The sequence below is a fragment of the Amphibalanus amphitrite genome, unplaced genomic scaffold (genome assembly GCF_019059575.1).
Source record: "Amphibalanus amphitrite isolate SeventyFive unplaced genomic scaffold, NRLGWU_Aamphi_draft 002259F_arrow, whole genome shotgun sequence".
Taxonomy (NCBI): domain Eukaryota; kingdom Metazoa; phylum Arthropoda; class Thecostraca; order Balanomorpha; family Balanidae; genus Amphibalanus; species Amphibalanus amphitrite.
In genome coordinates, this window is record NW_024883744.1 from 6,762 (window position 1) to 32,482 (window position 25,721).

Sequence of the window (25,721 nt, forward strand, 5' to 3'; positions counted from 1 at the left end):
GTTGATCGTGAAGATACTGGCCAGGTCACCTCCAGGGAGAAGCACGCCACAGTGGTAGCTGGCTTGTTGGTAAGTCATGGGCTCAGGAGCGGTGATACGGCGATAGAAGCGGTTGTCGATGATTCTCCCGAAGGAGTTTTGAGAGGAAAGAAGGATGGGGGTTGTTGTGGTTGTTATCGTTATTGTCGTTGTCGTTGCTGTCGCTGTCGTTGTTGTCGTTGTGGTGGCGTTGACAGAGGTGATTGTGGTGGAGCCTTCTATTTCTTTTCCTACATCAGCTGCTAGGCCCTCCAAACTTCTCGTCTGATTTGCCATGCTGATAGTTTGATTTTCCATGCTGAAAGTTTTATTGTCAAAGTTGATAGTTTGATTTTCCATTGCGGTGGTTGGGTTTTCGGCTGCGGTTGTCTGGTTATCAAGGTTTGTCGAGTTTTTGACGGAAGCTGTTTGGTTTTCGGTGGCAGTTGGTCGGCTTGATGTGCTGCTTATGCTTGTTGTTGGATTTTCTGTGGTCATTGCTGGATTTTCAGAACCCATTGTTGAGATCCCGGACGTGACTTCTTGGATTTCAAGGGTGTCCGAGTTCCCTGGGACAGTCGTTTGATTTTCCATGCTGGTCCTTTCAGTTGCTGTCTGCTGTGCTTCATAAATACCGGTCGTACTGTCCACCGTAGGTCTTGCCATGGGCTTCGCCGTAGTTTCAGTTGTGACAGCTCCCTCACCATAACTTCCTGCAGGCTCTCCATGATCTCCAACAAGACGTGTCCCTTCGTCAACCACTTTTCTGTACATATCAACAGGCTGAGTGTCTTGAGAGTCGTTCCCAACAACCCCAAACAATATACACTCGTTCTCCCAGACCAGTGATCGACATCCGGTCTCCCTAGCACAGAAGATAGCACAGAAAGTGACCGAACTTGCTGAAGGACTTGACAGAGCAGTCGTGGGCAGTGGAGACGTCACGAACTCGAATCGATCCTCAGCCAGTGAACATGGGATGGCCAGCAAGGACATCAGCTTCACTGACTTCATGATGGAAGGGTTGGTGGAGCTTCTGGAGAGCGTGATGACCGACGGGACGGCTAACTGGAATGTCAGCAAGGTGTCCAACATCGTGGGTAACATGCTGAGCAACATGTTGAGCAGCATGCTGACCAAGATGCTGAACCAAACGTTGACTGCTAGCTAGCTGGGCTGCTGGAAACAAAAGGCTCGGTATGGATTAGCTGAAGTTTGACCACCGAATGAGGGCCCTTCAAGGTTGGCGGGGATTCAAATACTGGTTGCATGTAAGGATCAGGGAATGGATGCTGGGTACTCCAAATCAACTGCGATGCATACTCATCGCTTTGTATACAAATGATAAATTCATGCTCCATTTCATCAAATACCCAAACCCATGAGCCGTTACTTGCAACTTATATAGTCCCCAAAGAATGTTGCAAGCATTGCATACCACCGTATTTCACATTCGCTCATGGGCAACTTGCCATTCACGGATTCACAAGCTCCCCTTTCAACCCTCTGAGTGCAATGTTAATGGATGATCGGCAGGCCGGCGAGGCCGACCGCGGCTCGCCGGCTCCTGTATAGTAACAATATTGTTACTATGTGGTCCGCTTTCATTGGCAGCCTTTGCAGCGTACAACTGCAAATAAAGATTCTCAACTCATTTTTCAACTCAACGAGACAGATTTATCATTCAGCAAAGAGCTAACTAATAGGCACAAATTATGACCTGAGAACTACTGTGAGTACTGCCGCTAACGCAAGCCAATGGACCCCCTGAAACACATCAATAGTCGCCGGTTGGAATTGCGTCTGAAATACTCCAATAGACGAAACAGCTGTAGGTCGCAAAGTAGGACTTAAGCTTGGCTTAAACATAATGATGAGTAGGTACCTACTGAATGAATATTGGATATCGACAAAAGATGCCTGAATTTTCTTGCCAATAAAGCGATGATTTTTTATCTTCATTAGCACTATTTGTCATACATATATGAGCTATGAGCTATAGTATAGGATCATAAATCCTAACTCCTACAAAGGGGATTTTTGTAATATGATCTGCATGATCCGTGTATGAACTATGTGATCTGTAGGGGAGAGTGGGGCAAGACTCCCCCTCGGACGTAAGGCACCCAGCATAACCCTCTAGTGTCAAAAGTAGCAACGTTTATGTGTTTTTCATGTTTCTGCGTAAAGCAAAACCAAATATCGGTTGCTTATCAAACGTCTTCAGTGAAATTCGCGACGCGGATGGACAAAATGTCTTTTTGCTAGATTTGTATTTTATTTTGTCCTATGATATACAGCAATTAATCGTTCAGTAAATTGAGTACCCTTTTTCTTTGGTTTTGTAAGTGCATGTAAAGTGCTGTTGTGGTTTTGTGCATCTTTTCTCACGGGAGGCATTTTTGGTCCCTTACAGTGAATTTATGATACTCTCACAACCAGTTTTTGCTAAAACGGATTGTTATTGATATTTATCTTTTGGCTGACTGGCTGAAATATGGGCCATGGGCGGGTCGGATTCTGAAATTCAAAGACTAAGACGGATAATGGGCGAACCTGGATATGACTTGCTGGATGTGGGCCGGGCTGGATCTTGAAAAGCCTATCCGTGAAGTGCTCTATGTCCCGTTACTGTGAGCCGAGGGTAGATTCAAGATTATTGAAGGATTAAATACAGCACGCTCATTGACGTTCTTTATTTAACATGATACGCACAACGTATGTATGTATAATGTATATAAACTATACGGGTCGGTATCATCAAGCATCCTGTCCTTATAATGGGTATTCACTTCGTCGGTAGCCTATGAGTGCTAGTACAATTTCATTAGCCTATTTTAAAGCAATCAATTTCCATAGGCACGGATACCTATGATGTAGGCAGGAAACACATCAGACACATTTTCAATAGATTTTACTTCGGACCCATTCTGTGACAAATCATGTCCTTGAAATGGCGTGCACGGTTCAAACTTGCAAAATCTGCATCACAGTCTTGCAAGTTGCAACATTTATTCCCTTGCCTTGTTCCAGAGACTGGTTAGGTAAACACACGCACGAATCAATGCAAAAATGCCTCCTATAGTTGTCTGGCGCTGCAACGGGGGTGCAGATGAAAACAAAGATGTTACGAGATAAAACCAGTTTACACCACGCCCCAAAAGATGATCACTCGGTGTCACGTGACCTGAGCACGTCCTCTAATTTCGTATAAAAGGGTGCATAGGATATCAGGAGACGCACCCGGACTGCAGTCGCAGGTGTGTCTGTTGACGCACCAACGACGAACAAACGCCATGAAGCTGACGGTAAGTCGTCTGCGGGACGAGTTTTTGGAGTCTTGGACCTTCAGGGTGGAGAACAGAAAGGTGATAACTTATGGATTATTTTCGAAATTTGCTGACCGAGCGTATCGCCAAAGTGTCGCCAAAGTATGGACTGGAACATTAATAGTTTGGCTTCAAAAATTAATTGTGTAAAGAAATAATCATAGAAACTGAATTGATAAGCGTTTAACAATTGATAAGCATGTGAACTATTTCTCGTTATCGGTTGTAGCATGCCTACCTCTTTATCGAATTGAAGTTTTCTGCAATCAGTTGCAATCACCAATCACCTGAGAGGGACGGCACGGTTAACCGTCAGCAGTGATACAAAAAAGCCAACGAGTATATTTAATGTCACTGCCAGAATATCCTATCTCGTCACGGGGTATTTTGTTACGACCCATTCCCATCTTTATTTCAGTTGTGCGTGCTATTCGTGGTGTCGGCGGCCAGCACGCTGTCGCTGCCGCGCGCCCGTCGAGAGGTGTCCCCTGCCGACCAGCGGGCCGACCCGTCCCTGCTGCTCTACTCGTCAGCCGTGCCGTCGGCGGTCGGCCTCGCCGGCATGCCGATCGTCCAGTCGCCGATCGTCCAGTCGCCGCTAATTTGGAGGAAAAAGAGGGATGTCGAGATGGACCAGCAGGCCGACCCCGCTCTGTTGGTATACTCCTCCCTGCCCATAAGTTCCAGTATTTACTCGCCGTTTCTCTGGAGAAAGAAGAGGGACATCGGCGCCGGTGAGCGCAAAAGACCGTGCCGAATTCTGTATAGAATGCCGCTAGGCTCCGATCTCCTTGCAGACAATGCGTTCATGATGCCGCTGCTGTAGAGGAAGATTCGTCCTGGGTCGGTCACTCACCTATCGCTAATATAGTGACCTAAGAGCTGCTGAACGAAAGGAACGGCCGACTCACGAAGCAGTGCATGAAGAGATCGGGAGCATTCGCAAGATGTACCGACTCGCATTATTCATTTTTGTTTTGCTTTGTTTTGTGTGTACGGCATGATTTTTTTTATAAGATGCAGAACAACAAAGAATACATCAAACATACGCCGACCTATAACAAGTGTTTGTAAAAAGAGCATTTTCTCGTAGTAAGGTGCTCAGCTTTCTAGACCTGCCGCCAGGTGTCTTGCAGTTGGAGCAGGGTATATAGAACAACAGTTGGAGCGCGGTAGCGGCAGTGCACGCTACAGCACGCACATAACCGCCTATACGGCCCGTCCCTGTCACTGACCTTTGCTGGCTGCGGTCTGGCGGCAACCACAACTATACCAGCCAGAAGCCTCTTAGACATCGAGCCTCGAACCTCCTCGGACTTTTGTAACCTGGAAGTGTGCTCTCACTACACTGCACGGAGTCCAGTGCTCTACCTACTGACTGAGCTAATATACCTACCTGCCTATATATAGGCTGGTAATGCGTTATAAAAGATGATGAAACCGTGATGTCGAATGCTTACAATAGGACAAGATTTGGATATATGAGCACTAAAGCTGTAGAATACCTAATGAATATTGAATACCTATGCCTAAAGGTGAGGTAGAACGATGTCACGTGACCGATGTGACCTCAAACTCTCCTAGGTCTGGCTAAGCAATTATTTGAAATGAAAGAAAGTTGATTGTATTTATAGTCACCGTGGTTGATTGAACATGAGGGTTTGAAAATGGCATTCAATAATGAATCAAATCTCTTATGGAAAAGAGGGCGAGGCGATGGGAGGGATGGTATAACGTAAGGTAAAAATTTGCCACTATGCAGTGTTTTAGTGAAGTCACAAAGAAATTGTATACCTAAGTAGTCATAAATTTAGTGATAAAGAAAAATAATAGGTAGAAAATATCTCTTTAATTTGAATGACGTCATTGGACCAGCGACGGTAGCTAGTAGAATATAACGCGGGAATTTCTAATGGAGTTAAAATTGTTGCGTATGTGGCGCGTTTTGTCACGCGTTGCCTGAATGATTACAATTACGGAGGAGAAGATATTGGTAAATGTTTTTATTTTACGCTAAATGCCTTTGTTTTCTTACTTGTGGTTTCCTTTTATGTTTGCTTGTTTACTTAAATTGTATAATTTGTTTTTATATTTGCTTTCATGGTATTCCTTGCATTAGAAAGGCGGTTAGCTTGCCTTCTCCAATTTCCAGACTCAAGGACAGTCGGTGACACACCAGGGAAATAAGCTAAAATTAGAGCGCTCTATTTATTGCTCCCGCTACTTCACCGTCTCCCATAGGGTCCTGTGTTGAGCTGGTGTCGAGGCTCTAAAAATGACGCCGATTTTTGCACCCTTCTCACGAAAACCGCTCGGACCGCCTGGAAACCAATTGTTCCGCTCTAAAAATTTCATAATCGACGGGAAAATGAATGAGGAAAAGATTGGTCCTGAAATAATTCTGAACTCCCTGTAGAACATATCGAAATATGGCTGCAAACTAGGAGCATGTCAAAATCGACAAAACAATACAAATAAACTTACCGGGATTTTTTATTTTCCATGCATCTGTGTATGAAATCAGTCGGTTTTTCGGAAAGATCATCTTCTGTTTAATAAATAATTCCACAATTGCAATCGAGAAAAAAAAACATTTCCGCTGTGACAGCAGTTTTGGCATTGTGCCAGTGGTGTGGCGTGCGCGGTGCTGCGTGGTCGTCGGGACGGAGTTGTGAGTATTTTCGGTGTTTTAAATGGTTGATGGCCATTTGAACCAGCTTCATATTATTTCCCACAAATTTTTGCATCAAATTATTGCTTTGAAAGACCATTGAAACCCCTTATCTCTTCATGAAACACGATCATATTCATCGTCGACGAAAATGGCGCAGGAGTCCATGTGCATTCCGATCGAAATAAATCGTAAATTAAATAATATTCGATGATAAGTATCATATTCTAGTGACACATTTTCATAAAATAAGGCATAAACTTTGCAAGGAAGTCAACATTGGATAATTGGATTCTTATTTTGCTCACATATCCTTGTAGTAGTCAAATGGCTCAATTGTTAGATAGATGTAAGTATATGTTTTGGCTTGATGTTTGCTGTGAAACCACCCAGCCACTTGCTGGTTGAGTGGTTTTCTGATAATTACCTGATAATCATTTCTCCTTTTCCTTAAAAGAAACTAAAATTCCTTTCAAAGTAATCCATTTTAAGGAAAGGCGGCTTGCTCATTGGCATTTCATGTTCTTGTTTTGTTATTGCTGGCAGTATTTTGATACAATAATGCAATATGAATTTTTTGCAATAATAAAAGCTAAGACAAACTTAGTTAATGCGTCAATCAAACACCCAACAGAAAGATTGTGAGTCCTTGTGACGTGAAGTAGAATATTCTATGAATGTGTTATATAGAATATGCCAAATATTAAATTAATTATTATTTGATACTGATAGCTGAGCAGGTGAATTATGCCACAATATAATTTCATTTTCTGGTTTTGAAATAGCCGGCAGTATTTTACTTCAACAAATGTAATATACATGGAATACATGTTGTTATGTTACCTATGTTAAAAGTTTAATAACAGCCAACAGAAGGAGCTGTTTCAGCAGATAATGTTTGTACTGTGGTGTCGCGAGCTGCTCCCCCCCTGCCCCGGGGCCTGGCGACGCCAGTTGCTCCCCCCTGCCTGGGGGCCTGGCGACGCCATTGGCGGCGCCGGCGCGCAGACGCGGGGTTCGAGAGCAGTCGGCCGCCGGCCCGCGCGGAGCAGGGAGGCACCGGTTCTGACGTCACACGAAAATATCAGTCGGCTGGTTGTGGCACTGCCCCCTGCCGGCGCGACTGTGCTGCCACCTAGCTAAGCCTAGTCAGCCTAGGACGGGACGGTTTTACTTTTTCTCGTCGAGTGGGGCAGCTTGCGACGACACTCGGTCGACATAGCTGCGCTGCAACATACCCCAGGTTCGGAGTCTCTCGGACGGCCAATCCTGTTCCATAACCACAGCTAAGTCCCCGCTGACCTTAACCAGGATTGGCCGGACGACGTTGAATCTTCGTAGTTCGAGAGACACCGAACCCGCGGATAGTCTGTCGAAGCCTTGGCGGCTGAAGAAAGGCTAGACATATCTCACTTGATTTTGGCGTGGCCAGCCTCACTTCTGTAGTTTTGCTTCACAGCATTCCACGTCCTATTGAGTTTCCGGTTGCGTAGTACACGACCACGTTCAGAAACTTGATGTCTTTTAGATACATCACGCAATGACAAACTTTTGGCAGCATTTACATTTGTTGCCTGCATATTTTGGTGAGGAAAAATCACTATCGCAGTAGTACAATCAAGACATACCACAAAGGATCAGAGCTAAAGCAGTATTATTAATCAAAAGTGTATTGCATTGATCACCAGCATGTTCGTAAAATAAAATAAATCACGAATAAAGATGACAACCAAGCCGGACCAGGACACTTATGACAAACATGAACGCTAAAGTGGCAACACAAATGAAAGAGAGAAGATGAATCTGCCCTTCGCAATCGTCAACCTAAAATAAAACTTCAAATATACAACAGACTTCTGTGCATTAAAAGAACATGAATATACTCGCTTCGTCGTCGACACATAATGGGAACATCCTGCCGGCCCAGCCAAACAGCGCGCCCGCCTTCGAGTGGGAAATGGCAGCGGCCGCAGAAGTGGCCAACAGATACATTGTTCGTCACGCCACCTGCACTGAAACGTACCAGCTATTTAATCGTGAAATGTAGCTAGCCATCCAAAAATGTTGCACTACACCAGCACTACCGCACGGTTAGCAGATAGGTACGGACCGCAGGTCCTGGTCTCTGTCTCTTCCGAGTACGGTCTCCGGACCGGTCACCAGCGCCACCATCTCCGCGCGGTAGCTATATCACAGCTCTCCGGCCGGGGCCCGCAGTTCCTCGACCTCTTCGTCCAGCCAGACCAGCACGGCTCCCGCCCAGCGCCTGAAGACTCCGCCCTCCACAGATCCGTCCGTCCAAAGCCGGACAGCACACAGGGGCAGGAACGCGAGGTGCAGCGTAGCCACGCTTTCCCTTTCCGCCGCCGTGACCCCAGCCCGGATCGGGCACACGTCCAACCGGAAGGTGACGCCAGCCGTCTGTTGCGGTGTTGCCACGGTGAGATTCTCGCTCTCGCCCAGGCCTGGCGGCCTCGCAATCTCCAGCCTCGGACCGAAGGCAGGCGCGCCGGTGCCGAGGCCTCGGCGGTCGCGCGCAGGGGGTCCCCTGATGGCAGACCCAGCGCCCTCCCCAGCAGCCTGGCAGCCAGCGTCCAGCTTCTCTCCTCCATCGGAGAAAGTCGGGCTTCCGCCATTAGTGCGTGGCACGGTGTTGAGCGCGGACACAGGTGATGATGCGGCCGCCTCCCGCAGTCCTCGCTCCAGGAGATTCACGTGCGAGGGGGCGGCCGCCGGCAGCCACGCGACGGCAGCGTGTTCGAGCGCCCCTCGGACGTAACCGATCGACCACCGTACTAAGGGCACCCTCGTCCAGGCCCCAGCTATTCAACCAGGTCGACGGCGCCGTAGCCGTCAGAACCTGGTGATCACTCGAGCCACGCCACAGAGCTCACGCCTAAAAGCGGTTGGCTCTCCGGTCCTCGGCATCCGGCATCCGCAGTGATTTGGCGTAGCCAGGACACGTGAGATGCTGGCCTCAGTCATAACCGGAAAGCCTGTAAAAAAAAAACAATATGTGATTGACAAATGGAAATATATTGTATGCATAGAGTTGAGAAATCATGACGCACACTGCATTGTGACAGTAGATAGTTTAGTGTGATTGGCAGAGGAGGGACTTATTGTAATAAAACAATAAACAATTGAGGCATTGATTTGATTTTGTAGGTAGCTACCTACCCTTCTCATATGAATCTGGATGATTTGTACCATTAAGGAAAAAAACATAGGCCTAGGATCGGGGGGGGATGTCCCCACTTTTCAGCTATGCTAATTTTTAAAGTAAAATATTTATTTTTCATTTAAATTCAAAACTAAGAGCAAGAAATTGTTCTGCAAGGTGAGATAAGCACGAAACTGCAAAGAATTTGTTCATAGGGGTATTGGGGTTCCCACAAAGTGACATTGAAGTTCTCTGCCCCCTCACCCCCCCACACTTTACGTGAGGTTCCTGCGCCCATGGAAAAAAACACATTGCATTATGTGCATCAACACTTAACCCTTGCACTTAGAGAGGGCCACAAAGCCCACTATAAAGCCCACAAGACACACCACCTGAAATCAAAGCATGACAAATGATAGCATGTAGGCACCTGACCTACTCAGTGGCGGATCCAGGGGGGGGGCAAAATGGGCATTTGCCCCCCCCCCAAACGGCATAATTTTAACATTACGCCTATGGACGATGCATGGAAAGAATCGATAAATTGTTATGGTATGCCCCCCCCCCCCCAAAAAAAAAACTCTGAGCTGGATCCGCCTCTGGACCTACTATACCCTACTGAACCAAACATACCCCATATATCAATATGTATGTGTAGATAAAGTACGAATGGTATGTTGATACCAAGGCTGTTTAGTAGGTTGTAGGCATGCTGAAAGGATGAAAGATGGGTATTTGTTCAAAAAATATCTGATCTACGGTTCATATGAATATGCAACATGGGGTCCAGACTGGAAAAAAATACACGTTAAGCCGAATATGTCCGGCGTAGTGGCGGGATTGCGCCGAAAATTTAAGCGCACGTCCGGCGTAACTTGGCATGCGCCGAATTCAGCGCATGGCGGCGGACGAATTTTTCGGTGTAGGGCGGTTGCATAATTTTTTGGCGAAAGACAGTCACCAAATTTATGCGGTACGCTGGTCAATCTAGCAGCAGATTCGCCCCGTGGGCAGCCCTGGAGAGGTTGCGGGACGAGACGTCCCCGCCCCGGTCGTCGCGTGCTCGAACTGGCGAGCCGCCCTGAGTCTACTCAGCGGAGGAACGGCCGCCCAGGTGAGGCCTCAACCTTCGGCGTAGAGATAGGCATGGAAAACCTTGTTGAACGTCGCCAAGCGTCGTTAAGCAATAGCAGTGGGTTCCTGCCCACTGCAGTATCGAGGGGAATGAGAGCGTGGACGATCTGGCAAAACTGGCGGCCGCCCTGCCCTCAAACGCCCGATCGCTGACCAGGGCGGTTCATTGTGCGGCCTCGCATCAGTGGCGCGACAACTGCTCAGAATCACTATTCAAGGCACTCCTTGGGAGCACGCCGCCGCTCCCTCTCCCCGGAGAGGACCGAGAGGATGCCATTTCGGTACACCAGATGAGGGCGGGCCACCGGGGCAGCTCGCTCCAATACGGCACCGAATCGGCTGTCTCCACTCCGCCGCGTGTCAGCAGTGCCCAGACAAGCGGTGCCCAGCGGCGCTCTGCAGCGTGAGCCGAGAAGAGGCTGATGTGCCGGAGCACGTGCTGCTCCGCTGCCGGGCCCTCGCTGGCTCCCACCGAGGTATTGGGTTTACGTGGAAATAAAAACCAATTCGGACGCTCAAACATGGGATAGCGTACAAAGCCCCGAAACACTCTGCCTGGTTGATATAGCCTTGATCAGTATATGTGCACATGTGCTTTATATGAAAAGGGCTTAATTTTCGCACAAATAGGCACCTAATTTTTGGCTCAAATCACTCAGAAATTTCGGCGCAAAATCGCTTGCGCCGAATTTCGGCGCAAGATGGTCTCACGGGCATCCGGCGTAGTGTATGGATGTTTTCCAGTCTGGCATGGGGTTAGGTAAGGTTTGATTTTTGTTTTGTATTTGTATCACATGTAAATATCATATCTGGATTCAGGATGTCAAATAGTGCAAGAATGTACAAAATGTATGCCTGAAAAGTGAATCACTCTTTCTGAACATTTACCAAAAGTGGTAGTTTAGTACCTACGCAAAGGTTAGGCTAGGGTAGATGATATTTTTTATCTTCACCATAGTTTATCTACACAGTAACCGAGAAACCCTCATCCAGACATAGCAATAGGTAGGCATGGCAAATCGTCAAAAAGTTAATATTTTTCTGCTCATCAGCATTTGACCAAAATAAGGGTTCTAGCATGTCTGGTTATTTCAGGTTATGTTAGGTTATATGTAGGTGAGGTTAAAACTTCAACAAGCTCTAAGACATATATACGGGCTTCATCTGAGATTAATATTGAGCTAGGGGTCTGGGTACCCACCTTCCTGTCAGGCCATGATACCTACTTGACACACAATCCTGCTATCTGAGGCGGCCCAGGAACCATCTCAAGCAATTACAATGAAAGTCAACAGTCGTGCGGGCACTACACCACTCCCCATTAAAATATATCAAGTAATTAGTTAATGACGATAATCCCGCCACCACAAATCTTATGAAACAATCAACATTGACCTTTGATATTCCGAAAAGAAATACCCATGATTTAAAGCGAAGGTGTTCTTACGCAACTGTGACATAAGCTGCGCATACGAAAAACACCCGCTAGACCAATTGATGGCGAATAAACCTGTTGATGAAGAAATACTTGTCTCCCATTGGTCTGTGAACACAATCTGCAGGAAACGCAGCTTAAACTACAGTAAAATTTTGCAGGAAAATCTGCAGAAAGTAAGAAAAATGCAATTTAAACATATTTAGCCAATGAGTCTGGCCAATCTGTTGATATATTCCGATAGATATTGAGCACGATCAGTCATTTTGAAAGAATTACGGTCCGACTCTCTTTATTTTTAAAGCAATGACGCATAATATGATTATTGAAAAATTGACAAATATATTTTCTTGGAGGGAAAAGTGGGACTAGCGTTAAGTTAAAAATCAAAATTAATACACTGATCGAGACCTCGCTTTCAAAAGTATATATCAGTGCATTTTCGCATCGAATCTCTCTCAATCATGAACAAACTTGGGCAAAAACAGCCAGATTGCCTGTTTTGTCAATTCACACATTTTCATATTTGGGGGCAATTTTAAAGTTGATGGCCAATGTTTTCAAAGTCAACATTTCCACAGGAAAAAATGCAGCTACTTTTCTTACAAATTCATTCATTTGTAGAGTCCGACTCTCTCTTGTTTTCTCGCAGTTTCCGTTGTGATCTGAGAGAAACGATCATGTGTATCATAAGCGTTTGGCTCACTTCAAGACGGCAGAATTTGCACTTGCATTTTCTGCCGTGTGGAAGACCAGAGGGAGTCAGCTAATTTATGACAGAATGTGCTTAAAAAATGACTAGTAAATAATATCTTTTGTCAGTGCCTGACAAATATTTATATTTTAAATCACGCTCTTCAGCTGTCAAGTGAGCTCCAAATGGCCTAAAATGTCAGCTGTTTATCATCCTAGGTCAGCTCAAGGTCACAGACGTCAGCTGAAGAAAGTGGTGACCATTGGCCCTGTGTTGAGCGGACAAACCGGTGTTACCTAGTATTCTATGTACCGTGGCGCGGAGCGCGGTTGTGGTAGTAGCGATCGGTGTTTGGCGCTCTAGGAAGTTTAACGCAATGCGGCTTTGGTTGTGAATAAAGAGCTCACGTTATAACATCCTGGCGACGAGGATCAGATCAAGGTGAAGCCTTGGAGCTGTGATTGCGAGTGATGGCGAAACGGGCCAGTGATCAGTGCGCGGTGGTCAGCGAGGGCGGACAGGCCACGGACGGTGAGGGCGCAAACGTTGCTTAGTACGAATGCTTAGTGCTTAGTATTGCTTAGTATTTTTATTTTCGCGCTGCTGCTGGTAGTGTGCCTGTCGCGCGGCGGCCGTTGTCCTGGCAGGGTTTCCCATGTGATCGCCGAAATTCGTGGCGGCCATGATGCCTCGGCAGTGTGGTGTGCGTGGCGCATGCGTCGGCGTCCTGCACGCTGATTGGTCGGCCGGGGGTGACGCGCAGCTGTGGTAGCGCGTGTGATTGGCCGATCGGTGCGGCGGAGAGGGCCTCAATGCGGTTTGAGGCGCCTGGTCCCCGAAGCGGGCAATTTCGGCGGGAAGCTGGCGCGCGGCCGGGCGGTGTGGGGCGAGTGCGCATGCGCGCGCGGTGACGTGCGTGTGACGTCACTACCACGTGACGCCCCCGTCGAGAAAAGCGCGGGAAACCGCAGCTGCAGCGCCAAGTACAGGCGCAGGGCGGCGCGGTGAGCGGTGACCGGTCGGCGTGAGCGGTGGCCGACCGGCGTGTGCGGTGACCGACCGGCGTGTGCGGTGACCGGCCGGTGTGAGCGGTGACCGGCCGGTGTGAGCGGTGACGCCCGGCTGCGGGCCGACCGGTGGAGCGGCTGCGGGCCGCCGGTGGAGCGGCTGCGGGCCGACGGTGGAGCGGCCGCGGGCCGACGGTGGAGCGGCTGCGGGCCGACGGTGGAGCGGCGGCGAGCCGACCGGAGAAACGACGTGCTGGTGAGAGGGCGGCGGCACGATGGATCCAACGGGGATGCAGATAGTGTCTGCGGTGCCGTACCGTCCAGGCACGGACTTTGAAAAGTGGCTCCGGGCATTGGAGCGGTATATGATCGCTGTTGACATTCAAGGGCCTGCGAGACGGTGTGCAGTCCTGTTGCACCTGGTGGGCCCGGACCTCGCCGATGTCAGCGATTCACTGCCTGAGGAGGACGCCGAGAGACAGGGAGAAGACGAGTTTGCTCGCCTGAAAAGGAAGCTAACACGGTATCTGGTGCCGAAGAATAATGTGGTGGCGGAAAGAGGAAAGTTTCAAGGGATGAAAATGGAGCAGGAAGAGAGTCTGGAGGAGTTCCTGGGCAGACTACGGACGCAAATCCTGCGCTGCGGCTACGAGCCGGCGCAGGTGGACCGTGAGTTGAGAGACCGATGCGTCCTGGGCAGCCGAGGTGAGCTACAGAGGAAGCTGGTCCGGGAGGCGGCGCTAAAGGGTGACGACCTCTCTCTGGAGGACGTCCGGCGGACGGCACGGGCGCACAGGGACGTGATGGATCTGACGACGCGGCTGTCAGGGGCGCCGGCGCCGGCCGAGACGGACGGGGAGGCAGTTCACCTGGTGCGACGCCCGCAGCGGACGGAGAGGGTCAGGCCGACCGAGCCCCCGGGGCCAGACACGTGCTTCCGCTGTGGCGGCCGGGGCCACTGGCGGCGCCACTGTCCCAGCGCGCAGTCGCGGCAGGCCGGCGCGCGGCCCCGGCAGGACGGTGCGCAGCCGCGGCAGGACAGCGGGCAGCCACGGCAGGACAGCGGGCAGCCGCGGCAGGCCGGCGCGCGGCCATGGCGGGCCGGCGCGCCGCGCTGCTATCGGTGCGGAGAGCGTGGGCATCTGCAGCGTGACTGCGGCAAACAGCGAACTGGCGTGAAGCTGGTTCAGGACGGCGACCAGGCTGACTGGCAAGTCAGCGCCGTGCAGCCAGCCGCAGCTGAGTGGGCGACGGTCAGGGTGAACGGCCAGGAGTTCACCATGCTGATCGACACTGGCTCACCGGTGACTATAATCAGCGCGGAGACTCACATCCCCGGTCTGACGCTGCGGCCGAGTGAGCTGCACCTCACGTCATTCACCGGCCAGCAAATCCGTCTGCGAGGCGAGGCCGACGTCAACGTGGAGACGGACGGCCGAGCGACACGGCTGCGACTCGTCGTGTCCGACATGGGCTCTCACCGACCTCTCATGGGACGAGAGTGGATCAAGGCGCTGAGGACGGCGTCGGGTCTGGAGACGCTGAACGTGTGCCCGGTGGCGACTCAGCCGACGCTGAAGGAGGTGATGGACAAACACCGTGAGGTGTTCAAAGAAGAACTGGGCAGAATCCCGGTGAAGGTGGCGCTCAGACTGAAGGAAGGCGCCAAACCGGTCTATCGACGCGCCAGACCGGTGCCGTTTGCGCTACAGCAAGATATCGAGCGGGAGCTCGACAAGTGGCTGGATCAAGGGATCGCCGAGAAGGTGCCTCCTGGACACTTCTCCGGATGGGGTACGCCGCTCGTACCCATCCCCAAGAAGGACGGCGTGCGGCTGTGCGCGGACTATCGGATCACGGTGAACCCGCAGCTGCAGCCTCTGAAGTATCCGATGCGCACGCCGGAGGAGCTATTCGCCAGCATACGAGGGAAAAAGTTCTGCAAGCTGGACTGCAGGAACGCCTATCTCCAGTGTGAGCTGGACGAAGAGAGCCGAGAGATGACCACCGTGACCACACACCGTGGTGCGATGCGGATGAACCGTCTCCCGTACGGGATCAGCACCTGTGGAGCGCAGTTCCAGGCGATCATGGACCAGGTGCTGGATGGTCTTCCAGGAGTCGTCTGTTACCTGGACGACGTGCTGATCGGCGCCGACAGTGACCGTGAGCTGATGGACAGGCTGGACCGGGTGCTGGAGCGGCTGAAGGACAACGGCGTCCGCCTCAAGAAAGAGAAGTGCCAGTTCGGAGTCCGAGAAGTGGTGTATCTCGGTTGGCGACTGTCTGAGGCGGGTCTGCGCCCGGTGCAAGAGAAGACGGCGGCCGTCACAGCAGCACCTGACCCTCGGAACGTGCAGGAGCTGCGATCTCTGATCGGGTCAGTCAGCTATTATCAGCGGCTGCTGCCCAACCTGTCTACCGTGCTAGCGCCGCTCTACGCGCTACTGAAGACGGGCGTCAAATGGGCATGGACGGCGGAGTGCGCCGCGGCAGTGCGCCGTGTGAAGGACATGCTGTCCACGGCGCCGGTCCTGATGCGGTACGACCCCGTGCTGCCGCTGCGGCTCGTCACGGACGCCAGTGCGACAGGAGTCGGAGCGGCTCTGATGCAAGTGACGCCCGAGGGGCTCGAGAGGCCGGTACAGTACGCCTCCCGAACGCTCACTCCGACGGAGAGGAAGTACGCCCAAGTGGAGAGGGAAGCCGCAGCCGTCTCGTTCGGAGTGCGGCGGTTCCACCAGTTCCTGTTTGGTCGGCCGTTCACCCTGGTGGTCGACAACAGGACGCTCTCCAGGATCCTAAACCCGGACCGTGAGCTGCCATCTCTGGCGGCGGCTCGCATGCAAAGGTATGCGCTGCAGCTCGCGGCGTATCAGTACAAGATCGAGCTGCGCCGGACGGAGGACATGAGGCTGGCGGACACGATGTCCCGTCTGTCGGTGCCGGACGAGGCGGAGAACCGGCTGTCGGCAGAAGAGGAGGCGGCGTACGGCGGAGGCGGCGTAATGTTCATCGCCGAGCAGGGGCCGTGTCTGACCGCGCAGCAGATAGCAGTGGCCACGCGCCGAGACCCGGCGCTCGCCCGCGCTCTGGCGGCGGTGCGATCGGGCTGGCCGGCGGTGGTGGACCCGGACCTGGCTCCCTTCAAGAATCGCCGAGAGGAGCTGACGACTGAGGCCGACTGTCTGCTCTGGGGCGGCCGAGTCGTCATCCCGAGCAGCCTGCGCGACACCGTCAAGCGGGAGCTGCATGAGGGTCACTTCGGCTGCACTCGCATGAAGCAGCTGGCGAGGCGCTTTGTGTGGTGGCCGGGACTCGATGCTGAGCTGGAGGCGCTGGCTCGCGGGTGTCAGGCGTGCGTCTCAAAGCGAGCTGAGCCGCCGCAGGCGACACGGCACCCGTGGGAGCCGACGGACGGCCCGTGGCAGCGGGTGCATGCCGATTTTGCCGGACCTCTGAAGGGCACCTGGTTCCTGGTGATGGTGGATAGTTTCTCCAAGTGGGCTGAAATGATCCCAATGAAGACGACCACGTCCGAGCGGACCGTAGCGGTGATGAGGACGGTTTTTGCTCGTCTCGGACTACCACTGGTGCTGGTAACGGACAATGGCCCACAGTTCACGAGCCAGGAATTCGCCCAGTTCGCCAGCTCTAACGGGATCCGACATGTCAGAGTGGCGCCCCATCACCCATCGTCTAATGGGATGGCGGAGCGAGCGGTCGGCTCGCTAAAAAACTCACTGAAGGCGACTCTGGCAGCAGACGACAGCGGAGGCATGGAACTGGCGCTCGCCCGAGTTCTGATGGCGTACAGAGTGACGCCCCACGCCGCGACCGCACGGACTCCCGCTGAGATGCTGTTCGGGCGGAACCTCCGCACTCGTATGAACCTCATGGTTCCGAGCGCCGAGACAGCTCTGCAGGCGGCTCGGGACCGGCAGCGTGAGACGGCCGGCGGACGGAGCAGGGAATTCGCCGTGGGAGCTACAGTGTGGGCCCGCTCGTATGACGGTCGTCAGAAGTGGGTCCGCGGCACGGTGGTCGCCCGCCCCGGTCCCGTGTCGTATGAAGTGGACGTGGGACACGTGATCTGGTCGCGCCACGTTGACCAGCTGTTGGCGGCGGCGGCGGACCCAGGGAACAGCGTCGGCGGTGACGTCAGAGCGGCCACCGGCGGTAGTGTCCGAGCGGCGACCAGTGGTGACGTCAGAGCGACGACCGGCGGTGACGTCAGAGCGACGACCGGCGGTGACGTCAGAGCGACGACCGGCGGTGACGTCAGAGCGACGACCGGCGGTGACGTCAGAGCGACGACCGGCGGTGACCGGGCTGGTGGCGCCGGCGGCAGCGCCGGGCGCCCTGTCGGAGACGATCGCGCCAATGGCCTCGGTGACGGCAGCCGCGCCGGCGTCGCCGGTCAGGCCTGTGACCGGGGAGCAGTCGGCCTCGGCCGTGCCGGTGATCTCGGCGGCGGCGGGGATGCCGGTGACCCCGGTGGCTACGGCCGTGCTGGTGACCCCGGCGGCGGCGGTAGTGCCGGTGACCTCAGCGGCGGCGGTGATGCCGTCAGCAGCGGCGGTAGTGCCGGTGACCTCGGCGGCGGCGGTGATACCGGTGACCTCAGCGGCTACAGTCACACCGGCGGTGGCGGTGACGGCGGCGGCAGGGGCGGCGGGGACACTGAGGGCCCCTCGCAACGCCGTTCCGCTCGGCGCCGGAGGTGCCCGAGGCGACTGATCGCCGAGGTTTAAAATGTGTTTGTTTCCACGTTCCGACGCGTAATGTGTTTGTTTCCACGTTCCGACGCGTAATGTGTTTGTTTCCACGTTCCGGTTTAAAATGTGTTCCGTTTTAAGGGCGGCAGGTCAAAGTGAATGTGTTCCGTTTTAAGGGCGGCAGGGTGTGGTGTCGCGAGCTGCTCCCCCCCTGCCCCGGGGCCTGGCGACGCCAGTTGCTCCCCCCTGCCTGGGGGCCTGGCGACGCCATTGGCGGCGCCGGCGCGCAGACGCGGGGTTCGAGAGCAGTCGGCCGCCGGCCCGCGCGGAGCGCGGTTGTGGTAGTAGCGATCGGTGTTTGGCGCTCTAGGAAGTTTAACGCAATGCGGCTTTGGTTGTGAATAAAGAGCTCACGTTATAACATGTACCTTATGCATTACCTTTCTTTTCTGCAGGACCATGCTTCCGCTGGGTGGTCGACATTTGCCTCCTGAAGAAGTTGAGCAACATGAAGACCACCAGATGAGGTGTCTGCAGTTCATGTGGAACTCTGCAGACTACAAGTGTTATGCCAACCAAAACCAAAGTGCTGTGATCATGGAGGCATGAACCTCATGACAACACTTCAGATTTGCAGTTGAACCAAAGTGTGATTCAAACCACCTGTGGCATCTCACTCAATGTGTGAACAGTGTGATTATTGTGCAGTGTTCAGCTGCAACTAAGACATTTATTAGTGACTTGTTTTGCAATTAGCCACCAAAAGCATTTTTTGGGCTGGCTGCTGTAATTTGTTGTGCACTGCGCAATAGTGGTAGTGTTTTGTCACTTGTCAAGTTGTCAGTTGTGCATGTTGCATGTTTCTCTTCCCTCGGCCCTCATTATCAGTTAAGTGGTGAATTGGCATCACTCAGTCTCCCCAGATCTCCATTGACTGTCTGTCAACCACCTAACTTGAGATGGTATTTGCTAATAGTGTCAGAAAAGAAGTGATTGTAGACATTTTTAGGAATATGAGCTCCGTTTCATGCGTGTTCCAGTGGTCATTTTGTCACATGTCCCATAGTGTAATAAATGGAAACTGTTGTTCCCTTTTGAAGGTACTCGCGGATGCAGAAAGCGTTGGGCCTAATTATTAAACGCACCCTCCTATCAGCGACGCACGAAATCGACAAATATCATCCTTTTTAGAACAGGAGGAAACGAAAACTTGTGAACATAGCTGTACCTACAACAGTGCATAAGGAATTGAAATTCTGGGAGTTTTTGAAATTCGGAGAAACTCAAGTTGTCGACAGGTATGCCCCCTTGCACGTCAAAGACCGCCTAAAAGACAAACGTCTACAAATGAAGGCAGTATTCGTATGTTCGTTGTAATTGCAGCAGCCTAGCAACATGTATTGCGGTCCGATGGCGAATTACACTCGTGCTCAAAAACTATGCCGGTAACTGCCAATGCACTTAGGTCATAGGTGAGGAGAGGAAGGGTTATGTCATATGTCATGTCAACATCATAGAAATGGCTTCATCTGAGCTGTGCCTATTGTACATAATTCAACCCATCTATGCATTTCGTTTCTTGCAATCTACTCATGCTTTCACTCCAGCTTCAGAGTAATCATCCCATATTGTACGTCTTAACCCTCGCCGGACCTATTGGTTTTCTACATACGCGCCGGCCGAGGGGGGGGGGGCGGGTACGACCCCCCCTCGCCGTTTCGCCCCTGGTGGAGCTAGCGCGTCGCGGAAAAAACGAGCGTGTGCGCCGTTACGAGACGCAGAGATTGGTACCCGATTTTAAGGTCCTAGGTCAACCGGTGACCTCTGAGATCAGGTCAAGTGCCCCAAGGTACGGTTCAGTTTTTGGTGAATAACTTCGCAAAAAACGGCCGCAGAGCGCCGATTTTGGCAGCATCGTGTTCGTCTCGCTCAGGCGCGTCGAATGATATACTTTTTGTCCGGGTCAGGTCAATTTGGGGTGTTGACCTCAGGTCAAGGTCAGGTCAGCACCCCCAGGTCACGAAGTTGGTCGAAAGAGGTCATGTCGCATATCATTCGATTCGGCAGGTCTTCCTGCGTCCATTGGTGGCTTTCCCGACTCGCTAGTTCAATTTGATCAAGAGTTATTGACGAAAAACTAATATGACCTTGATGACGTCATAAATGACGTCACGCAAGGTCAACATTGCAAAAGTGACGCATCTAACCTTGCAAGGAGTGCATCAAATCACGATTCTGTGTGCTTGAGATAGTTGGAGATCGTTCCCGGCGCCAGAATAGCAGTTTGAATTTTTCCCCATTGACTTATAATGGTGAGGTCACGAAAATGACCTGACCTCATATGACCTTTAGGAAAAATCCGAGATATACAAGTTGTAGGACTCATAATGGATACTAGATCCTGCAAGTTTCATTTCCCTGTGACATCTCCTCTGGCAGTGAGGGCGTTGCGAAGTTGCGACATCTGAAGACCGTGCAGAGGTTCACTTATGACGTCATAGGTCAGTGACCTGACCTGACCCAAAAATGCGGTTGGTGTCAAAAGATCCGGCTTGGATCAAAGGTCAGGTATGCCAAGTTTCAGCTCTCTATCGCCAGCGTGTTCGGAGCTATCGCGAAAAAACCCTATGGGGGGGGCGGCACCCGCCCCCCCCTCGGCCGGCGAGGGTTAAGATATTGATTTCTATGGCGGTTTGCAATTACTAGCCACGTCTCACCTCAGTTTGGTGGCCCCGCATCGGCCCACTCGGCCGCTCTAAAATTGACTTACGGAGGAGGATGGTGGCTTTTATTTTAGCTTCTCCGCCGACTGCGGGGAGCGCCGTCGCCGAGGTAGGAGCAATAATTAGCTTATGTTTGGGACTAATTTCCACGCTTAATTAACATTTTAATGTTATTTTAATTAATTCATGTTAATCTTTGACGCATTCTCTTTCTATTGATACCATCCACCGGTCTGAGAATTACTGCCTTGCTGCGTAAGGGCCGATAAAAGATCACGCTTTTAGGGGTATCTCTTCAACATGGGGCAGGAGCAATAAATAGAGCGCTCTAATTTTAGCTTATTTCCCTGGTATGTCACCAACTGAGGAGGTCAAGGTTCTCCAATTCGAATCTCTGACAAACTTTACAATGTATCAATATGCTCCAACCAAATTTCATCAATTTCATATGTCAAAGTAGAGGCAAATGGTAGGCACTAACAGGCAACAGCTGCTGAGTGCTGTGTGAGCTGTGGTTCGGGTTAGGCTTTTTCTGAAACAAATTTAATCAAGTCAAGCTGTTAATTGTCAGCGTTCTGCAACTTGAGGTGTAAATATTACAGAATTACAAATAAAAAAAGCCACCTTACTTGCTTTGCGATCATGTAATGAATTATTAAATTGTCTTGCTTTCTATAAAGTATGCATTCTGCATCAATAGTGACCTGGCAATGCTCAGACAGTCAACACTGACTTGACAGGTACACTATACAGGGGTTCTGCCACCTGGGGAGGGGAGAGTCTGTGGTCAGTGGTGGGGTCTGGACTGGACCCCCAATAATTTTGCTTCTGTAATGCAGCCTAATGTTATGTATGAGAGTGGGTACTCTCTTAGCAGACGTCACCCGAGCTGCCATATCTACGTCTCACGTGCGCAACAATTGTCTTTTCACGGTTAAATATATAACAAAACATAATCTAACCTGACCTAACCTTACCTACAACCTACAACCTACAACCTAACCTACCAGCCTACAACCTACAACCTAACCTACAAACCTACAACCTAACCTACAAACCTACAACCTAACCTACCTAACTGGATATGGCAGCTCGGGTGACGTCTGCTAAGAGAATACCTGAGAGTGTACATTTTGGGGTTGGACCCCCTGACCCCTAATACCTAGACAGTTGCAGAGCCCCTGCTCAGATGTGTTGCTTATTTGAATCTTAGTGCAGTCCTGCTGAAAATAGATTGATAAACAGCCAAAACAGGCCTCATTAATTGGTGTATATGATGATGCTGTCATGCTGAATTGCTCCAGTTATACCTACCTATGAAAACTGTTTCAAACTGGTGTCTCTACTTTGTAGGGCTCATTCATGATCTGAATGATATGTTCAGTATATACCTACTTAGCTGGTTCTCAATTCTCATTAGGCTCCATTAAGCTACAGTTCAGATCAGGTATCTGTTTCATAAAAAATTCCATTTTGTATAACTCACATTTTTAGGATAACAGATCCATTTCGTTAGGAAAAAAACTCCATTAAGTCTTCCATTTAACACTACTTACCTATGGCTATAACACTGGTTGTTTTTGTGTTTTTCAGATAATTCAAATTTTGATGGTCAAATTTTTACTTAAGGGACTGCATATGACAAGGGTTGGTGATGGACCATGACAGTTTGATTCAGTTGTTACCACAGCTCCTGAATAAGGGGGCTGTGAAACCTGCATCAAGTGATCCTAAACACACACAACAGTCAAACAACTGGTATGAAGAGCAGGCCAGTTCTGACCGAACCTCAAACCAGACTCAGTCTGATACAGACCAGTCATCGGAGACCGCCAGCTCAGATGAAGACGAATCCGAGGAAAGTGAACAACAGGCGAAGCAGCAAGAGAGACTTTCTCCCAAGCCTGTTGATTTGGATGAAATTGAAAAGTTCCTGGATGGTATTTCGAGGACCGCCACGCCAAGGCTCACTCAGGGGCGGCCCCGCGACATGGCGCATATCCTGCGCGAGGTCGACGAGCTGGGAAGGCGCACTCTCTCCTCCAGCTCCCTACCGGACCGCGATGGGGCGGGTCGACCGCCTCCTAGTCCGCGCCGGCCGCCGGAGGCATGCAGTCCGGCCACCCCCGTCCCCGCCTCCGGGGCCGCCTCAGAGTCCGCGCTGCTGAAGGAAGGGGAGTCGGCAAACCGACGTGTGCGTTTCTCTCGAACGCAAAAGGCTGTCGATAGGGACGAACCAACATCACTGGTGGCACGCAGCGGCGGCGGCGGAAAGCTCAGCGTGTCTGAGCCGGCGCTAGGCTACACTCTGCAGAGTTTGATGTCGGAGGAAAGGAAGAAGTATCTGAATCTCACAGCTGATATGATCTTGTTAAAACAGAGCAGCTTGGAAAGTGAGATACAAATGAAGACACAATGGGAAGAACACGTACGAGATCTCATGGCGGAGAATTCCTCGTTAAAGTTGCAACTTGAGGAGCTCCGCTCGCGACCGTCGCCGGACCTTCGTGGCAGTCTGAGCGAGCGTTCGCGAGTGAAGAACCTCGAACACCGAGTGGAGGAGCAGAACCGACTGCTGGACGGCTTCAACGCCGAGAACGCCCGGCTGTATCGCGAGCTCAAGCAGCTGAAGACAGAGCGCGCAGACCTGGAGACCGTGGTGGACGACCTGCAGTGTGAGCAGCGGCTGCTGCGGGCGCAGCTGCAGGCGGCGCAGCGGGCGGCACCTGCCGCCGCGCCGGTTGCCGGAGAACAGCGACACCAAGAGCAGCAGCTGCGCCGGCGCGAACTCGAGCTGGAACACCGCTGGCAGGAGGTGCAGCGTGCCGGCAACGAGGTGGCGCGTCTGCACGAGCTGGTCGCGCAACGCCAGGCTGCTCCGTGCGCCCGCTGCAGCAGCACGGTCACCGCCGGTGCTCCCAGACAGAGTGAGCGCACGGCTCGTCCTCAAGTGGCGACCGTCTCCTGTCAGACAGTCGCTCCCGCTTCGCCGACGCGCTCCCCCGCCGTCTCCCCAGCGCGCCCTCCGACCCGCTCCCCAGAGCACGTGGCAGCTGCAGCCACCGCAGAGCTCCGCTCGCTGCGCGCGGCGCTGGTCCAGGCGGAACAGCGTCTGGACCAGGAGATTCAGGCGGCCTCCATTCGCGAGGCTGACCTCCGGCGGGCCTGCGATGCCAAGGTTCGCGCTGCGGAGGGTCGTCTGCGGCGGCTGCAGGCGTCCAGCTCACCGAGCCGACCCGACCCGGAGCTGATGGCGGCTCTGCGCCGACTGAAGGCACAGCTGGCTGACAAGGAGCGCGCGCTGACGCAGAGCCGCCGTCAGCTGGAGAAGAGCCAGCGCACGGTGACCGGCCTGCAGCGCGAGCGGGAGAAGCTGCTGGTGTCGGTCGCGGCGGCTCGCAGCCCGGCCGAGCCGCGCTCGCGGAGAGGCAGCCCCAGCCGTTCACAGCGGGCCAGTCCGTCTCGGCGAGCCTCTGTGGCCTCTGCCGCGGCGGAGGCCCGCTGTGTGGACGAGACGCTGCTGTCTGAGCTGCAGACCGCCATCGCCGCCGTGGAGGAGGAGAACGTGCACCTGAAGGACCAGCTGGGTCAGATGAAGGTCTACATGGAGGAGGAGGTGAGCCGGCGCGACTGCCAGATCGCGGCTCTGCGGAGAGAGAACGATGAGCTGCGCGCCAAGCTCGCTGTCCTGCCGTCGCCGTCACCGTCCGCCGCCGTGTCGGAAGAAGACGCCGTCCTCTCCGCCAGGAAGGATTCGCTGATGCTCGAGATGGGCTCGCACATGGAGGCGCAGGAACATGTGATTGTCCACCTGCGGGAGACGATTCGACGATTTCAGGAGCAGACGCGACTCATTGCTGGATTGGAGGAGGAAAATCGCGCCCTGCGGGGGACGATAGAGACTCTCAACTGGCGCACGGACTCGGCCGGCGGCCGGCAGTTGAGTCCGGACGCGGCGCAGGACTCGAACCGCACCTGGGCGAGTTGATGGACGCGAGACTGCGTGTGGCGGCTGAGGCATTACCTGCTGTTTGACAGTGTCTTCGATGGCTGCAATGTTACCTGATGTGGTAGGTATTTCGACAGTGCGAGAGTTGAACTCGCGATTAGTTTCGTGGTAACTACCTTTGATAGATGACTGATAGAGGATAGATAGATGATAGATGCTGCGGTGATGCGAGAAACACGAACGAATATCATCATAGCGACACTAGTGAGTTTAGGATTTCACGACACCTAGCATCTGTTCAACAGGTGCATTGATCTGATCGCTATCCAGTACAAATTGCAACGCATGCTTCCAAAGTGTTTTGTTATATGTGACTGACATTGTTCATGTTGAACCGCGTGTCATAAATATGAAATATATTTAAATTTGACTATTTTTGTCAGTAGGTATTATATAAGTGCCCGTTACACTATTTACATTAGGTATGACAAATATCTTGCTTCAAGTGCTCTGATCTCCGAGGTTATCAAAATATTGTCAAAATGAAGTTCGGTTATCAGCACCCATGGGCAGCATGAGATTGATGCTCACCCGTGTTGCGTCGAACGTGGAATGATTTCACTGATTGGAGGAGTGAGGACATCCTTCCAGCAAGGCAGCAAAGGCTATCTCTGCAAGTGCAGTTTAAAGGCAACTATCCCTATCAGTTGTTAAGCTTTCATTCTACGCAATGGAAACGATGAAATTGTTCAATTTTGGAACCCCGAGGAAATGGTACCGCCCTCCCCCCCCCCCCCCATCGAGCTGATGGTGGACGGCCCCCGACTTGAGAGGCTCGGTAGATGAGAGTTGTGTTGAGTGGTACTCTCTGTCTGTTGGA

The 25,721-nt window shown here is 52.1% G+C and overlaps 3 protein-coding genes and 1 long non-coding RNA gene across 9 annotated transcripts; 3 read left to right on the forward strand and 1 right to left on the reverse strand.

Annotated features, from left to right (window-relative positions):
• The first annotated feature begins 3,245 nt into the window (after positions 1-3,245).
• LOC122376719 lies at positions 3,246-4,411 on the forward strand. Its single transcript, XM_043356655.1, has 2 exons — positions 3,246-3,328; positions 3,765-4,411. The coding sequence occupies exons 1-2, from the start codon at positions 3,315-3,317 to the stop codon at positions 4,171-4,173; spliced, it is 423 nt and encodes a 140-aa protein (XP_043212590.1). The 5' UTR covers positions 3,246-3,314; the 3' UTR covers positions 4,174-4,411.
• An 878-nt stretch (positions 4,412-5,289) lies between these two features.
• Positions 5,290-25,274, forward strand: LOC122376717 (ciliary rootlet coiled-coil protein 2-like). 6 transcript variants are annotated; one of them, XM_043356653.1, is made up of 2 exons: positions 5,290-5,340; positions 22,486-25,274. In XM_043356653.1, the coding sequence occupies exon 2, from the start codon at positions 22,547-22,549 to the stop codon at positions 24,878-24,880; it is 2,334 nt and encodes a 777-aa protein (XP_043212588.1). In that variant the 5' UTR covers positions 5,290-5,340; positions 22,486-22,546; the 3' UTR covers positions 24,881-25,274. The 6 variants fall into 6 exon arrangements, with proteins under 6 accessions (XP_043212588.1, XP_043212584.1, XP_043212585.1 ...); XM_043356649.1 differs by lacking the exon at positions 5,290-5,340 and adding an exon at positions 5,432-5,450; XM_043356650.1 differs by lacking the exon at positions 5,290-5,340 and adding an exon at positions 20,698-20,732.
• Positions 7,704-11,701, reverse strand: LOC122376718. The gene is made up of 2 exons (XR_006255689.1): positions 11,517-11,701; positions 7,704-9,014 (listed from the first exon to the last, which is right to left on the reverse strand). It is a non-coding gene; the product is annotated as an uncharacterized LOC122376718 (long non-coding RNA).
• On the forward strand, positions 14,033-17,307 carry LOC122376720 (uncharacterized protein K02A2.6-like). The gene is made up of 3 exons (XM_043356656.1): positions 14,033-14,350; positions 14,600-16,999; positions 17,269-17,307. Exons 1-3 carry the CDS (start codon positions 14,033-14,035, stop codon positions 17,305-17,307), a joined length of 2,757 nt encoding a protein of 918 aa, XP_043212591.1.
• Positions 25,275-25,721: the final 447 nt, after the last annotated feature.

Coding starts and splice junctions, on each gene's coding strand:
- LOC122376717 (XM_043356653.1), top strand. CDS start 22,547: ATGGACCATGACAGTTTGATTCAGTTGTTACCACAGCTCCTGAATAAG.
- LOC122376720 (XM_043356656.1), top strand. CDS start 14,033: ATGGAGCAGGAAGAGAGTCTGGAGGAGTTCCTGGGCAGACTACGGACG. Junction 14,351..14,599: donor GCCCGCAGCGGACGGAGAGG/GTCAGGCCGACC, acceptor GGGCATCTGCAG/CGTGACTGCGGCAAACAGCG. Junction 17,000..17,268: donor CGACCACGTCCGAGCGGACC/GTAGCGGTGATG, acceptor GATGGCGTACAG/AGTGACGCCCCACGCCGCGA.